We start from the raw sequence: 18,613 nt of genomic DNA, 5'->3' as shown, positions 1-18,613 counted from the left end.
CACTGAGCATAGTTAATAAGTTGATGTGACATACTGTACCTTTTGAAAGTACCAACTCTTTGATTACTGACTGCTATCCTATGGGCTTAATGTACACCTCTGTCTAGACCAAAAGTTTTTACATATTATTAACAAGCACAGGCTTAAAAAAAAAAAAATAAGCTCTTAGTGATGTCTGCAGCTAAAGCATTGTGGGGAAATTATTGTATTCTTTTATTTTCGGTTATATTATTTTTATTACTATATTCCTTTATTTTCTATTCAATTGTATCCTCTTTGGAAATTGGAAAACTATTCGAATACAAAAACTTTTCAAACTCAAATTTATAAACCATTCAAATTCAAAAACAGGGGAGCTGTCAAGTTTGTGTAGGGGATACTTCCCTTTTTATTTTTTATTTTTTATTTTTTGGGGCATTGGTGCATGTCCCTTATGTCCCCTATGGCAATGCCTAGCTTTCCATGCCTTTCAGTTGACAATAGCTTGATTATTAGCCTTACAAAATGGCAAAATTGAAAAATTCCCCCCCCCCCCCCCAATAGACGTCATTGGAGTTTACTGTACACTTTGCAACTTTGAATTCTAAGCAAGATTTATGAAAAAAGTTTGCAGATCAAACCCAGGCAGATTCATCCATCCTTAGTGTCTAGGCACATTCATATATTAGGATAGTGCAGGAGCAATTCAGGACACAAAGTCAAGCTTTAAAGGGATACTATGGGTTCAATTGTTTTTTAAATAACAAACATGTCATACTTACCTTCACTGTGCAGTCCGTTTTGCAATAGATAACCCCCTCTGGGAAGCTCTATCCCGAGGGGGTTACCTTGCAGGCATAAAAAATTAAAATACAATACTTGCGCTGTAAAGTGTGGGACAAGGAGTGTATAATAGGCGGTAACGTTAATGGGTGACTAGTGAAAGTATTATTAGGTGAAAACAATATTATAAGACATATATAGCAATGAAACCAATACAAGGACAGTCCTTAATAAAAAATCTGCACTCTGAAAAGATCCAAATCCAGTGCAGTCCTGCCGTGTATTGGTGTGCTCCAACCAGAGATAAATCCTAATCTCCAACGGTGCAGGTGTTGTGTAAAAATAAAGATCCAAATAAAAATGCAAAATGTACACTTTAGAAAAAGGAACACGGAGAAAAGTTCTGAAGAGAATGTATATAAGACCCTTGGATCCGTAATGTGGGATAGGATAGTAGAGCCAGCACCAAAGTTACATGCAAACACCTTTGGTGAGCCCAGCTGCTCACCTCAAATTGACCACAGTATGTCCAGGTCAAGCTGGTCTAGATGGTTACAGTCCACAAATAGCACACGTAAATCTCCATCCGATATTTAACATGCAAAAACAGAGTAAAAGGACAAAAAAAAAAAAAAAAAAGGCTGATGGTGAAATACCGTCACAAAAAAGATAGGCAATTGGGATCTTGGCGGGTGGGAGTGCACTCACATGTAGGTGAGGGATCTTAGGCTCATATCCACGAGTGCCGCACTCGTCAGTCCCTCTATCTTTCCTCTGCTTCTTTCTACTAGTTGCTGGCTGTTTTGGTCTCCCCAAGACTTCTCAGTATGTAAAGCTGTCTCAGCTGCTGTGGGCTTATGGTAACACCTATCCCTCTCTCATTGGCTCGGGTGGAGCGCTCCGGTGGCGTTGTGATGGGAAAGAAACATACCCATAGTATAGCCCAGTCAGCAATGTAAACAGGTTTTATTAAAAACAAAAAGTTAAAACTCACATGTAAATACAGGAACTCTGCAACAATCCTTACGAGTTCCTGTATTTACATGTGAGTTTTAACTTTTTGTTTTTAATAAAACCTGTTTACATTGCTGACTGGGCTATACTATGGGTATGTTTCTTTCCCATCACAACGCCACCGGAGCGCTCCACCCGAGCCAATGAGAGAGGGATAGGTGTTACCATAAGCCCACAGCAGCTGAGACAGCTTTACATACTGAGAAGTCTTGGGGAGACCAAAACAGCCAGCAACTAGTAGAAAGAAGCAGAGGAAAGATAGAGGGACTGACGAGTGCGGCACTCGTGGATATGAGCCTAAGATCCCTCACCTACATGTGAGTGCACTCCCACCCGCCAAGATCCCAATTGCCTATCTTTTTTGTGACGGTATTTCACCATCAGCCTTTTTTTTTTTTTTTTTTTTTGTCCTTTTACTCTGTTTTTGCATGTTAAATATCGGATGGAGATTTACGTGTGCTATTTGTGGACTGTAACCATCTAGACCAGCTTGACCTGGACATACTGTGGTCAATTTGAGGTGAGCAGCTGGGCTCACCAAAGGTGTTTGCATGTAACTTTGGTGCTGGCTCTACTATCCTATCCCACATTACGGATCCAAGGGTCTTATATACATTCTCTTCAGAACTTTTCTCCGTGTTCCTTTTTCTAAAGTGTACATTTTGCATTTTTATTTGGATCTTTATTTTTACACAACACCTGCACCGTTGGAGATTAGGATTTATCTCTGGTTGGAGCACACCAATACACGGCAGGACTGCACTGGATTTGGATCTTTTCAGAGTGCAGATTTTTTATTAAGGACTGTCCTTGTATTGGTTTCATTGCTATATATGTCTTATAATATTGTTTTCACCTAATAATACTTTCACTAGTCACCCATTAACGTTACCGCCTATTATACACTCCTTGTCCCACACTTTACAGCGCAAGTATTGTATTTTAATTTTTTCTGTTTCACCTTAGTCTATCGAGGTAGACTTTTATATTTGCAGCAGTATTTTTAGTTTGTTCCCCTTCCCTTCACTTTTCAGACAGCGCAGGAGTTTACCCTATTTATACCTTGCAGGCATGCTCCAGTGTCATACACTCAGCGTCCATAGCCACTAAGTGTATGACTCGGCCCCAGTGGCTGCGTCATTGAATTTGATTGACAGCAGCGAGAGCCAATGGCTGCGCTGCTATCAATCTATCCAATGAAGAGCCGCAAAGCTGTGGGGAGAGCGACGCAGGATCGCGCCCACAGAAATTCGGGGCTCAGGTAACGGGGAGCTGGGTTGGCCAGGCACAGAAAGTGCATAGGATGCATTAACCACTTAAGACCCGGACCATTATGCAGTTAAAGGACCTGGCCCCTTTCAGCAATTCGGCACTGTGTTGTTTTAACTGACAATTGCGCGGTCATGTAACGTGGCTCCCAAACAAAATTGGCGTCCTTTTTTTCCCACAAATAGAGCTTTCTTTTGGTGGTATTTGATCATCTCTGCAGTTTTTATGTTTTGCGCTATTAACAAAAATAGAGCGACAATTTAAAAAAAAAAACAATATTTTTTACTTTTTGCTATATTAAATATCCCCAAAAAATATTTTTTTTTTCCCTCAGTTTAGGCCGATATTCTTCTACATATTTTTGTTAAAAAAATTGCAATAAGTGTTTACTGGTTGGTTTGTGCAAAAGTTATAGCGTTTACAAAATAGGGGATAGTTTATGGCATTTTTATTAATATTTTTTTTTCTACTAGTAATGGCAGCGATCAGCGTTTTTTTTGTGACTGCGACATTATGGTGGACACATCGGACACTTTTGACACATTTTTGGGACCATTGTCATTTTCACAGTGAAAAGTGCTATAAAAATGCACTGATTACTGTGAAAATGACAATGGCAAGGGGTTAACCACTAGGGGGGCGCGAAAGGGGTTAAGTGTGTCCTATTATGTGTTTCTTACTGTAGGGGGGCATGGCTGGACATGTGACATCACTGATCGTCGTTCCCTATGACAGGGAACAGATGATCAGTGACAAGACACAGAGAAGAACGGGGACGGTTTGTTTACACGCACCTCTCCCCATTCTTCAGCTCCTGTGACTCGATTGCGGGACACCATTGGCGATCGGCGATCGGATCCGCAGGTCCCGCAGGCGCGGTCATGGAGCTCAGGACTTGGACGCGAGCGCCCTGCCGGCGTTGCACGTGCGCGACCCACAGCTGGGCTCTTAAAGGCGATGTACCTGTACATGCCGACGCATATTGGCGTAAAGGGGTCCTCAAGTGGTTAAGGTGAAAAAACACGAGGATTTACAACCCCTTTAAAAGAATTCCTTTTACAGTGTTAATATCTTTAGATGTTCCTTATGACCTAAAAATAAATCTAAATTTTTTGAGTTCAGGTCCAAATATTTGCTGTAGACAGACAGGCAAAGGGATGTTTTTTTTTTAAACATCCGTCATGAATACCAGTGGACTGGAAAGGGGTCTGGCACTTGTATTTTTATTTTCAGATATCATGAAAGTGCATAATTTAATACATTGATTTATTTTATATTCCCCTTGTCGTTTCCTTTGATTTACTTTTGTTCATAACTGATGAGCTGCTTTCAGTGTCCTACTTCAATGACTGATAATTTAATCATGCTGCTTTTTACAGTATATGGGCACAGTTCCATCACCTAAACTGGTTCCTTTTTACCAGTGCCAATGAAATATAGTAGCCATGTAGGAATACTTTCACACTGTGAGTCTGTTAGTGAAACCTCCGATCAAGATCTGATTTAAAGTAGCCAAGATTTTTTTTCTTTTTTTTAATAAGGACAAAGAAAAATAAAAGTTACAAAAAAAAGTTCTTGAAAAGTTGATATCTTAAATAAACCATGAAAAATGGTAATGGCTTTCTTGCTTTCTCTTGAATGCTATTCAGATTTTTTTTTCTGAAGTAACCTTTCCTGCCTAGACTCTTTTTTGATTTATCAGAGGATTTATAAAGATTGTAAAGTGTGCACTGCAGCATGATTGGAAGTATAGTCCTAATGGGTAAACATAATCTGCTAAGAATTCACAGAGCCATTTAATTTCCAAATTTCTATTAGAATTGATTTTTCTATACAGGGATAGCATTATAAACAGGTTTGGTTACGTTTTTACTGTCTTTTAAATGGACAGTATGTTCTAAAATAGAAAACTCTGGACTACTTTTAAAAGTTTGATACTTGCTAAATATACAATCTTATGCCGCGTACACACGATCGGAATTTCCGATGAAAAAAGTCTGATGGACTTTTTTCATCGGAAATTCCAATCGTGTGTGGGCCCCATCGGACTTTTTTCCATCGGTGTTTAGAAATAGAACATGTTTTATTCCTATCGTCTGTGTGCAACTCCAACAGAGAAAAAACCCATGCATGCTCAGAATCAAGTCAACGCATGCTCGGAAGCATTGAACTTAATTTTTCTCGGCTTGTCGTAGTGTTTTACGTCACCGCGTTTAGGATGGTCGGAATTTGGTCTGACAGTGTGTATGCAAGACAGCTTGAACGGAATTCCAACGAAAAATTCAATTGGATTTTAGGCCATCGGAAATTACGATTGTGTGTACGGGGCATTAGGGGTTGATTTACTAAAACTGGAGAGTGCAAAATCTGGTGCAGCTCTGCATGGTAGTCAATCAACTTCTAACTTCAGCTTTTTCAATTAAGTTTTGACAAAATTACCTGGAAGCTGATTGGTTTCTCTGCAGAGCTGCACCAGATTTTGCACTCTCCAGTTTTAGTACATATACCCCTCAATGTCTGATTTTCTGTATCAGTCTTAGATTTGTGCATAATTTCAGAAGTGATTAGGGAATGAGCAGGAGCTATGACACACTTAGAAAATAATTGGATTGAATGTCCATACTTCAAAATAATGTACTTGTTGAAAAGATATCTCCAGAAGTTAAAGTCAGAAAGAACACGGTGCATGCAATCTGTAACTATCACAGTTTACACATTATTGCATACTCTATATAACTGCTTGTATAATCTGAAGTGTCTAGTTCTGCTGCTTCTACATTCTTTCTTCCAATCTACACTTTGGAGAAAAAAATTTAGCTATTGGCCACAGGACCAAGTTCTTTGTTTTTTTGAAAGGAGCAAACTGATTTAAGGTGGCCATAATGTGCCAGTGGGGTTGATTTACTAAAACTGGAGAGTGCAAAATCTGGTGCAGCTCTGCAAAGAAACCAATCAACTTCCAGTTTTGTTGTCAAAGCTTAAATGAACAGGCTGAAGATAGAAGTCGGTTGACTACCATGCACAGCTGCACCATATTTTGCACTCTCTAGTTTTAGTAAATCAACCCCATTGTGTTTTCGTACAAGACAATGGGGTTCATTTACTAAAGGCAAATCCACTGTGCACTACAAGTTCTCTATATAAGGTGGTGAGTCACTACACTGCCCCTTTGACAATGTCACATATGACGAAACGTGTCTAGTTGAGGGTACATGCTGACGTCACCATGCTGTTTACTATGAGGACAGGCTTTTGATTGTTTTGCCGGCCGACTTCCATTTTTACATGCAAACTTTTATTTTATCTATGTAATTGCAATACTTCCTTTTTTATATTAAAACCTATTAGGCTGTATTACGCTATGGTCAGTCTTTTCTTTCTGGGTCATTTTCTGGGCTCATGGCCACAGACTCTATAGACAGTGACAGGGGTAGATCTGCAGTCATCCAGCCTGTGTTAGGCTGGGTTCACACTACGGTTTTCCCGTCCGTCAGCCGCATACGATTTATATGTAAAACCGTATGCGGCTGAAACGGACGGGAACGTATGGAACCGCACATATGTACGTTTTCCATTGACATTAATGTTAAAGGAAAACGTATGCGGTTGCCATACTGTTTTAAAAACGACCGCAAAACCGTGGTTGAACACGGTTTTGCGTACGTTTAAAAAACGTTTTGCCAGCAAATCGTACGCACCCGGATGCATCTGAGTGCATACGATTTGCAATGCATTCTCTATCTATACGTTTTCCCGTCCGTGCCCGTACGTTTTCAATACTGAAATCGTATGCGGCTGACGGACGGGAAAACCGTAGTGTGAACCCAGCCTTACTGGGTTTTTCAGTATTGATCATCATTGCAAGCTAAAAGCCTTGGCTGGGCTATAGCCACATGCCTTTTGTGCTTGACATCCAGTAAGCAGGTCTTTCTTAACCTCCCTGGCGGTATGATTATTTCAGAAAAAAGGTGCTGAAAGCGGTACCATTATTTGCAAGGAAATTTGGCGTTTTATACTGTAGGCCTGTAATTCTTAGGAATAACTCATTTAAATCTGACCAAACAAGAGTCTAGTAGGCATCCCGGGTATGACATTTTTTTAAAAACAAAATTATAAATTATAATATAATAAATAATTATAAATAATTATAACAAATTATTCAATAATGTAATCAACTCAAAATCACTGAAATTTGCTCAGTTGCAGAATTGTCGCTGTCATTACTTTAGGGATTATAATTTATTATTGCTGTTTTCTAGCTGGTCTAAAACCATTTTTGACATAAAGGGACACTTTTGGTTGCTATGGACAATCTACAGTTTGCAGGCAGAAAGAACAGTTTTTATTATATACAAGTAAAAAATGGGGGAGAGTGGGGGGGAAGGGCTAGTAGCTGAAGCTAGACCCAGAGCCACCCACTCAATTGGTTTGGGGGGGACTATCACGGTACTGATAAATATGCATAAAACATAATAATGTAAAAAAGTTTATTGATTAATTAAAATTGCAAAACAAATAATTATACAGTTCATTGATTGGTCAACGTCGACTAGTTTCGCGGGGTTTCCGCTTCGTCAGGACAGCCAATCTATAGAGTAATGCAATAAGAATATGTAACAAACATCAGCAATACAGTAATAATTAATAAAAAAACTTTGGTAGTTGCTTACCGAATGAGTCAATTGATAATGCGCGGAACCAGGCGGCCTACGGGGGGTCCCCCCTTGGCGGGCAAGGGGATAGTTGATCATAAAGGTCTGGGTGTAAATAAACGATATAAAGATATGTATATATGTTTAACCCCATAGAATCGGTGGGCAGGGAAGGGTATAGGGGGGGGGGGGAAGGAGGGAAAAGGAGGAAGAGAGAAAGGAAGAGGGAAAATGGGAGGCAGGGGGGAAAGGAAGAGGGGGAATTGAGAGGGGAGGAAGGGGGGAAGGGAGGGAAAAAAAAGGGGGGGAGGCAATCGGAAAGGAAGAGAAAAAGGGGGGGAGAAAGAAAATTAAGGGGGGGGAGGAGGGAGAGTGGAGAGGCATGGGAAGGAGGGTGGAATGGGCGAGGGAAGACAGGGATGGTGGAGAAAGGGGGGAGGGAAGGGAGTGGGAAGGAAGGGGGAGGGAAGAGGGGGAGGGAGGAGGAGCACCCACGGATAACTAGTGAGGGAAAGATTAAATGGGGGACTTACCACGATAGAAAATTGTGAGGAATACAACCAGGCCAGGTGGAATAAAGTGCTGGTGTAATGGCCCCAGATCTGCCGGACAGAGGACGTGGACAAGGCAGCCTCCCCCCCTTTTTTTCCCTCCCTTCCCCCCTTCCTCCCCCTCTCAATTCCCCCTCTTCCTTTCCCCCCTGCCTCCCATTTTTCCCTCTTCCTTTCTCTCTTCCTCCTTTTCCCTCCTTTCCCCCCCCCCTTATTCCCTTCCCTGCCCACCGATTCTATGGGGTTAAACATATATACATATATACATATCTTTATATCGTTTATTTACACCCAGACCTTTACGATCAACTATCCCCTTGCCCGCCAAGGGGGGACCCCCCGTAGGCCGCCTGGTTCCGCGCATTATCAATTGACTCATTCGGTAAGCAACTACCAACGTTTTTTTATTAATTATTACTGTATTGCTGATGTTTGTTACATATTCTTATTGCATTACTCTATAGATTGGCTGTCCTGACGAAGCGTAAACCCCGCGAAACTAGTCGACGTTGACCAATCAATGAACTGTATAATTATTTGTTTTGCAATTTTAATTAATCAATAAACTTTTTTACATTATTATGTTTTATGCATATTTATCAGTACCGTGATAGTCCCCCCCAAACCAATTGAGTGGGTGGCTCTGGGTCTAGCTTCAGCTACTAGCCCTTCCCCCCCACTCTCCCCCATTTTTTATTATAAATTGGGATGATGGTACACTTTTATTCATTTTATTATTTCATACATGAGGCCATACTCCCCATTTTGTTCATTATATACAAGTACATGTAGGGCACTGGGCAGACCACTAGGGACAAGGGGTGTGTGTATTTTTTACATACAGTACTGTAATCTATAAGATTACAGTATACTGTATGTATTGTGTTTGTTTACCTTTTTGAATTTGGCGCCGTTCTCCGCTCCCGTGCGTCGTAACGTCGCAGGGAACGGAGATCAGCGGCGGTGGCATCGCTGGATCCAGGGACAAGGTAAGTAAACCATGCCTGTGGATTCAGCGAGGCGAGCCCGAGTCTGACTCTGGGTTACCGATCGTAGCCAAAAAATCTCACCCCGAGTCAGACTCCGGAATACCGCCAGGGGGGTTAAGGTGGTGGGGCACTTTTTTGTTTGAAGTCACTGTGGTGCCATTGAGAAGAGGATTGACTTCCCTAACATTGATCATTAACATGCTGTTCTCTGCATTGATTGGGACTTTGCAGCACAGCTTCTCTTTTTTTATCTTACAAGTGCACTACAAGTGCACTTAGAAGTGCAGTCATTGTAGATCCAAGGGGGACATGCAAGAAAAATAAAAAACATGATTTTTTGTACATTATTGAATGAAATAAATCAGCAGAGCTTCCCCCTTGTTTTAGATCTTCCCCTCAGATCTACAGCGACTGCACTTCTAAGTACACTTGTAGTGCCCAGTGGATTTGCCTTTAGTCAATCAACCCCATAGTCTTTGTTACTATCAAAGTGATATAATCACTCTTTAACTGCTTAACGACCGCTGCATGTATATGTACGTCCACAGAATGGCACGTACAGGCATATGGGCGTACATGTACGTCCCTGCCTTTCCGCAGGTCGGGGGTCCGATCGGGACCCCTCCGGTACATGCGGCAGTCAGAAACCCGCGGGGAGCGATCCGGGACGAGGGCGCGGCTATTCGTTTCTGGTCGCCCCCTCGCGATCGCTCCCCAGAGCTGAAGAACGGGGAGAGCCGCGTGTAAACACGGCTTCCCCGTGCTTCACTGTGGCTGCTGCATCGATCGTGCCATCCCTTTTATAGGGAGACACGATCGATGACGTCAGACCTACAGCCACACCCCCCTACAGTTGTAAACACACACTAGGTGAAACATAACCCCTTCAGTGCCCCCTGTGGTTAACTCCCAAACTGCAACTGTCATTTTCACAATATACAATGCAATTTAAATGCATTTTTTGCTGTGAAAATGATAATGGTCCCAAAAATGTGTCAAAATTGTCCGAAGTGTCCGCCATAATGTCGCCGCCATTAGTAGTAAAAAAATAAAATGAATAAAAATGCAATAAAACTATCCCCTATTTTGTAAACGCTATAAATTTTGCGCAAACCAATCGATAAAAGCTTATTGTGATTTTTTTACAAAAAATAGGTAGAAGAATACGTATCGGCCTAAACTGAGGAAATTTTTTTTTTTCTATATGTTTTTGGGGGATATTTATTATAGCTCTATTTTTGTTTATAGCGCAAAAAATAAAAACCGCAGAGGTGATCAAATACCACCAAAAGAAAGCTCTATTTGTGAGAAAAAAAGGACATCAATTTTGTTTGGGAGCCACGTTGCACGACCGCACAATTGTCTGTTAAAGAGACGCAGTGCCGAATCGCAAAACCTGGCCTGGGCATTTAGCTGCCTAAAGGTCCAGGCTTGTGATAGGGGACTCTGATGTAAAGGCGTGGCATGGGTGTGATGGAGGGACTCTGATGTCAAGAGATGTTTCAGATGTAATGGGGGGACATTGATGTAAAAGGCTTCATTTCCTGATTCCCTTATTGAAAATGGCAGAGACAGCACCCGAGAGCCGAGCAATAGCTCAGCTCGGGTGCCTTCATCGCGGGCATGCTGGACAGGTAAGTGTCCTTATTTTAAAAGTCAGCAGCTGCACTATTTGTAGCTGCTGACTTTAAAAACAAATAAAAAATTGGCTGACCTCCGCTTTAAGGGATTTTTTTTCTAGGTGCATTATTTTACATTTAGAAACATTGGGCCAAATCCTCAAAGGAGATACGCAGGCGGAACTGTTGTTCAGCCTGCGTATCCCTGTGCCTATCTTTGGATCTGATCCTCAAAAGGATTTTTCCTAAGATAGGCAGAAGATCTGACATCTGTAAGACACGTACACTGTCAGATCTTAGGATGCAGTACCGCATCCGCCGCTGGGGGCATTTTGAGTCGAAATGCCGTTTTGCGTATGCAAATGAGTACTTAGGCAGATCCACAAAGCTTTTTAGCTTTGTGTTTTCTGCGTAAGTTACGTTTTGCATACGTAAAATTAGTTCTGCTTTTACAAAGTGTAAACTAGTAACACCTTGTAAAAACAGAACTTTTTTTCGATCGCCGCGATTTTTTTTAAATTTTGAATTTTTTTTCCCGGCGCGTAACTTTTTTTTTACCCGACGCAACTTTATTGTCCCGTCGCAATCCACAAAGCCCGACGTAACGTAATTTTTCGCGATGCACGTCGGGAAAATGACGTCACACGCATGCGCAGTACGGCCGGCGCAGGAGCGCGCCGAATTTAAATTGTAATCGCCCCCCGGAGAGGAGGACCGCCTTTCGACAGAGGCACTTAAGTTACACGGCCTGAAATTTCTAGGTAAGTGCTTTGTGGATCGGGCACTTAGGTAGAAATTTTAAGGCCGTGTAACTTAACTTCTAAAAGTTATGTTAGGCAGGTTTTTTGAGGATTTGCCCCCTTGAACTGCAGTTTTTACTGCTTTGACCAATCTTCCAGCAATGCCTCAAAATGCCTGACTGAAATATTCCCATAATGTTGCCATGAAGTTGCTAAACAACGCTAATCATTACTGCTCTCCTCCACCATCACAGGAGTAAGCTCTGAAATGCTGAGCTCAGGGCTACGGTGTCAGGGAAGAGAAAGAGAATGTGAAGGGGGTTCAATTGGAGAAAGAGCTCACTACTGCGAGTTGAGCAGTAATGAGTAGGCTTCATTTAGCAGTGCCGTAGGAGTATTCCAATCAGGCTTTATGTACATTATTGTATTTATGTAAATAGTATACACCTATAGCAATATTCAACCTTAGTCAGAACAGCAGTTTGTTTCAATCTGCAAGCACTCCTTTTGTAACGGTGAACTAACCCTTTAATCTGCACAATCTGCACTATGCTTAGATGAACTAATTGTCCTTCTCTACACACCCCTGAAGAAGGTTACCCCGAAACGCGTCGGGTGTAATGAAGGCTTTCATGTATTTACCTATTTGGTGACATTCTTTGGAATTGTATATTTTAATTCAATATTTAATTTTTTTGATAAATATGTATAAACGTGAATAAAAACTATTTTATTACTTATGTCCCGTATATTTGAAATTAAAATTATCAGTGCCTTAAAAGTCCACCCAGGGGAACCCCCTTTTTTATTTTCTCATATATACTGGATGTGGCACAAGCATATATTTGCCATTCACCCCCCTTTCTTTAATCTGCACAAGCTCCGCCTCACTGGCCATCAAAAAAGTCACTTTGTAATGAATAGAACATTAGAACATTATTAAAACTGTATATTTTCCAACAAAATTCAATGAAAGTAAAAAATAATGCATTCGGTGCATATTTTTAACAGAATTTATTGATTTTTGTATATTTTTTTTATTAAGTTATGTGACCACCAGATATTTTTAATAATATAAAATATACATAAATATATATATATACATATATATATAAATATATATATATATACATATACATATATATATATATATATATATATATATATATATACATATATATATATATATATATATATATATATATATATATATATATATATATATATATATGTGTATATATATATATATATATATATATATATATATATATGTATATATATATATATTTTTTTTTTAAGAAAGCTTTAGATAAATATTTTGGGAGCTGAGGAAATTTTTGTTTTTGGGATTGCTGTTTCTTTAACCTGGCAATTATACCGAGTAGTACAGCCAGTTCAAATATCATTTATAATATGTTATATAAGAAACTGGAACAGTTGGCCCTTGGCATGACATTTATTAAGAATAATTTCTAGTACATACTGCAATTTCTTTTTCAGCTGATACGATGTTTACCATTAATGGCTAAACAAAAGTCAGTTCTAAAGAACCAAGTTTCATCATGTATTTTTAAAAGTGGAAATTCTTATTAAAGCCAGAAAAAAGCTGTAATCTCTTCTTTTTTTTTTTTTTTTTCAAACATTCTGGTTTGTGTATCTCAAACCAATTTTTTCATGGTATAAGTTGTTATTAAAAGTGACATGTCATGCTTTTCTGTCTTCAGCTTTATGTGGTGGAGATGTCAGAGGTCCCAGTGGCACAATTTTGTCTCCCGGTTACCCTGAGTTCTACCCAAACTCTTTGAACTGTACCTGGACAATTGAGGTGACCCATGGAAAAGGTAAATCTGTCTTGATAGTATTGCGTTTATTGTTGATAGCATTATTATTGTGTTTATTGTGTTATGCCTGTTTAAAATTAACCATTGTTCTGACACTGTAAAATACAATGGATATTATAGAGAGCTAACAGCATGTACATGTATGTATACATGTTTACTCCTCATTACAAGATGCTATGGAACTCTCAGTTATTCACTGTTTCCCCCCAATACTTATAAGAGCAATATCTTGTTTCAAACACATACCAAAGAAAAAAAAAACATGTGGTCTTATTTTAAGCAAACCATAAATGATGCAATTTGCTATGGGTTGAATGAATGATAATTGCTTGATTTCCCCATCAACACAGTCAGTGTTGATGGGGGAATTGAGAAATGCTATTTCCCTCCTGCAGCGCCCTTCTGTTCTGCTAGAGGGTTCACAGAGAGCCTTTCCCACTGGCAGGATTCAAAGTTCACTGCTGGCGGCTATAGCCGCCAACAGTAATCATATAACAATAATAATCCAACAGACTGGTTGTACGGAAGTCTATCCATCTGTCAACTTTAGTACAACCAGCCTGCCCACGGATGAATCGAATCTCGGCAGTCCCTGCTGAACTGACCGTCAATGGATCTATCTATGGTCGAATTTGCTTTAGTAAATGTAAATCTGGTTGCAACAGTATTGCACTTTGTTGCATAATTATTGTTGTGCTCAATGCTCTATCAAATATACATATAAATTATGTAAACACAATTCATGTGTTTAAACTATTATTTCTTATATTCTTTTAAAACCTACCAGAGAAATGTTTAGTAATGCATATTACTGATTTGTGTTATGTGTTAAATACTGTTGCACTTACCTAATTAGTGTCTACGGTATATAAATGTTGGTAGCCAGTATGTTCTTCACTCCAGGGTGACTGTTATGGGTGGGAATTAAAATCTTTTTTACCTTCTCTCTCAGCTACTAAGTATCATGTTTTGCATACTTTTGTTCTTTGCTCTTGCTTCAACTCCATTAAGAGAATTGCACAGTGCATTAAGTAGCATCATGAAGAACAAGGCAGTTGATGGCATTGCATTGATTAGGAACACTCATGTTGTGAACGCTGTTACATTAAAAGAAGCTTAATTGGAACAAAACCATATTTTCTCTATATTGGTTCTGTGGATTATCTTGTATTTCAAAGTATTTCTTATGTTACTGTGCAGTGTTTACTGCATCATTGTTTTTGATGACCTGGCGTTTTCTACCACTTTCGAGGAAAACACTTTTCATTTTTTTATGAACCCTGTAAAGTGTCAATTTAAAGTTGAAGTAAACCTATCTGTAAAACAGTTTCATTTCTGGCACATACCCGAAATGTAACACTCCCATTGGTTGTGTTCTCAACCAAACTGTCAAACCATCCAATGGCTGGTGTTAAAATCTGATCACATGTGCAGCATCATGGCACTTATACATTGAACAGAGGCAAAGATGGCAGCTTCCTTGGCTGAAACTGATAGGGAGATTTACTCACACTTTAATGATAACAAAACATACCAGAATTCTGAAAAACTCCAGCTACCTACACACGGACAGGTAACTATAAACTAATATTAAGATTTAAAGCAAAAGTCACAATTCTTTTTTTTTTATTAGATTCTCTTTGCCACCAGGTTGATTTAAGTTGATTGCTGAAATAAAGCAGTTTTAATTTATGGCAAGAAAAAATTATTTATACCCAAATATTTATGTGGTTTGGGGATGTGGCCATACATGCATCCTAATGATTCATGTGAAGCAAGAATCCTAATGGTAGATCCAAATTTATATAATGGAAAATTGAATACTTACCTTTATGTAATTTTCCTTTCCTGGTGCCTACCCATGGCAGCATACCAATGGTCATGGCTCCGCCCCCGACCGTCCCACAGGATCACTTAACTCTCTTATAAAAAAGTTGTTCCCCCCCTCAGGCATTCTTAGTAACTAGTCTTCAGATCTTATAGAACAATGTAAAAGGGAGGGTGTATGCTGCCATGGGTAGGCACCAGGAAAGGAAAATTACGGAAAGGTAAGTTTTTAATTTTCCGTTTTCCTGGTGCCTCCATGGCAGTATACCAATGGTAAATAACTCGCTTACAGGGAGGGTACTGAAAATATTTTTTTTTTAATGAGTTATAGAGCGGAAAGCTCTAGCGTCCTCTTCCTAAAATCTCGGGAGGTAAGTGCTGCCGGATCTAGGCTATAGTGCGACATAAAGGTGTTGAAGGATGACCAACTCGCGGCCTGCAAATTGTCTCCGGGGAGACCCGAGCCAAAGCTGCCCAAGAAGAAGCGATCCCTCGTGTTGAGTGAGCATTCACCACATTTGTGATTGGAAGACCACTAGCTTGATATGCTTTCTGGATTAGCTTCACAATCCAGCTTGCTACTGTTGTCTTGGGAGCTGCTCTTCCCTTCCTTGCGCCTCTGGGAATGATAAAAAGACGTTGGCCTTTTCGGAACTCGCGAGTTAGACCTAGGTTATATTTCAAGGATCTGGCTACATCTAGCTTGTGTAAATTCGAGGAGGCTTGATCTTCCCCAAAACCATTCCTGGTTGGGATGATAAGCTGAAGGTATGTTGGGGTGAACTGGTGAATGGGCTGCAGGACCACTCTGTCCAGAAAAAAGGTGATGTAGGGCTCCTGAGCCCCTAGAGCCTGAATTTCTGACTCTCTGCACCCTGATGTAATAACGATCAAAAAGGCAGTTTTCCATGTAATATTTTCTAATGAAAATTCCTCCATAGGTACGAAAGGGGGGCGAGCTAGGGCCTCAAGAACAATTGTCAGATCCCATTTGGTTATATAAATACTTCCTGGGAGGGCGTAGCCTCAAAACTGCTTTTAGGAACTGGCCTACTAGAGGCTTTAGTGCCCAGCATGTGTCTGTCAGTGCTGAGCTGGCCGAAAACCTGGACTTTTAGGGTGCCGTGACCTAAACCTAAGTCTAGGCCCGACTGTAGGAAAAGAAGAACATTATGGACTCCAGGTATTAGTGGATCGAAATGGTTGGATTCTGCCAAGTCCACACATTTTTCCCACATCCTGTAATAAGTGGCATTCGTGGATGACTTCCTTGCTTGCAGTAGAGTTTGAATAACTTCTCGAGAACCCCTAAGTCACCCAGCCTTTTCCGCTCAATCTCCAGGCCTTCAAGTCCAGAATTTCTGGATGTGGGTGAAGGAAGTCGCCCTGGAGTAATAGGTTGCTCTTGTGTGGAATAGTGACAAACTGACTAAGAGTGGGAACCATGGCCTCTTCGCCCAATGTGGAATGATTGCCAGGATGGTGACATCCTCCCTCGTCAGACGCTGGAGAAACCTCAGAATTAGGGGAATCAGAGGGAACGCATATCCCAACTGAAAGATTCAAGGTTGGACTAGGGCATCTACTCCTGCTGATGTAGGAGATAGGAGTCTCGAGAAAAACAGTGGCGTTTTCGTGTTGTGTGGGGAAGCGAGAAGATCTACCTGGGGAGTTCACCACCGTTGGCATATCCACTCGAAAACTTCCTGGTCTAGTGACCAGTCGTTGTTCACAAATTATCTTGAAAGGTGATCGGCTAATTGGTTCTCGAGAGCTGGAATATAAGATGCTCAAAGATTGCACAGATTTTCCTATGCCCATGATATTATTGGGGTCACTTTGTTGGATAGTGACCTGCTGTGTGTGCTTCCCTGGTTCTGCACATAGGCCACTGCCACTCTGTTGTCCATTTGGAGTAGAATGGATTTGCCTCTGAGGAGGAGGGGCTAAATACAGGATTGCCATCCAAGTGGCCCCCAGCTCCAGAACGTTGGATATTATCCCTTATGCATTGAACGACCACTTCCCTTGTACTAGTTTGTTCTGGACGTGTGCTCCCCAACTGAGCTGACTCGCATCTGATGTAAGAAAGGTCCACGAGGTAGGCCCGAGAGGCCTAGACACCAGAAGGTCTTGTCCACCGCCAGAGGCTGGATTTCATTGTAAGAGTAATGACTATTCTCTGTTTGAGGTGATTCTTCCTCCATTGCGCCAGAAACCCCAATTGGAAATCTCGCAGGTGCCATCTGGCCCACTTTACCATTGGGATGCATGATGAGAGGGACCCTATGAGGCTTAGACAATCTGATGCTGGCATGACATCCCAGTGCTCGCTTCACTTTCTGTATTAACATCAGAATCTTCTCTGGTGGAAGAGAAACTGCCCTTTCTGGGGTGCTGAATAAGGCTCCCAAGTAAGTCATCTGCTGCGTAGGCGACAATTGGCTCTTTGAAAAGTTGATCAGCCAGCCAAACTGGGTTAAGGTGTTCAGGACTATTCGAACATGTTCTTCTAAGATGCTCTTGTGTTGGGACACGATCAGTATATCGTCCAGATAGTACAGTACTCGTATCCTCCTCTCTCATAGGGGTGCCAGGATGGCCCCTAAGACCTTGGTGAAGGTTCTGTGTGCTGATGAAATCCAAAATAGGAGGCACTGGAACTGGAGATGTAGATTGCCTACTTTTAACCGCAGAAAAAGCTGGAATTGGCTGTGGATGGGGATGTGAAGGTACACGTCTTTTAGGTCTATAGAGGCCATCCAATCCCCTGGTTGGACTGACAGAATTACCGTGTTTAGTGACTCCATCTTGAAGTGTTCTAATCGAATATACTTGTTCAACCTCTTTAGGTCCAGCACAGGTCTCCATCCTCCCATCTTCTTGGAGACTAAAAAAACTGGAGAGTAGAATCCTGAGTATGTTTCTGAGACTGGCACTGGTAGAACTGCCTCTTGCTGCAGGAGTATCCGGATGTATTGGAATAGTACCTCCTTTTTCTCTTTGGATGCCGGGATCTTGGTGGGTCGGAAGGAAAAGGGTGGGGGGCGGGTTTTGAATTTCCAAAAGTGTCCCTGGAGGATGGTGGACACTACCCAATGATCTGCGCAATTTTCCATCCAAACCTGGATGAAAAACCTGAGTCTTGCTCCCACTGGACCGGTCTGGGTGGCAGGGAAGTCAAAAAGACTTCTGATTTTCACCCACCAATGTTGAGGGCTATGGCTTTCTCAGCCTGAGAATGGAAGCTTGAGACCCTTTCCAGCCTCTTCTGTACTCCTTTCCTGGATGGTAAGACCTGGAATCTCTTCTTTGCTGGGTAGCTAGTCTAGGAGCAAACCTTTTCCTT

General features: G+C 41.0%; 1 protein-coding gene across 1 annotated transcript in view; it reads left to right on the top strand.

Annotated features, from left to right (window-relative positions):
- The window catches only part of LOC120941319 (CUB and sushi domain-containing protein 3-like), a 105,733-nt gene that overhangs the window by 15,126 nt on the left and 71,994 nt on the right, over positions 1–18,613 (top strand). The window contains exon 5 of the mRNA XM_040354645.1: positions 13,321–13,437. Within this exon, the coding sequence (XP_040210579.1) occupies positions 13,321–13,437 (117 nt within the window). The remainder of the gene's footprint in view (positions 1–13,320; positions 13,438–18,613) is intronic.

The sequence above is a fragment of the Rana temporaria genome, chromosome 5, assembly GCF_905171775.1.
Source record: "Rana temporaria chromosome 5, aRanTem1.1, whole genome shotgun sequence".
Lineage (NCBI taxonomy): Eukaryota > Metazoa > Chordata > Amphibia > Anura > Ranidae > Rana > Rana temporaria.
The sequence above is the reverse complement of the archived record's forward strand: the minus strand, read 5'-3'. Positions and strand labels throughout refer to the sequence as shown.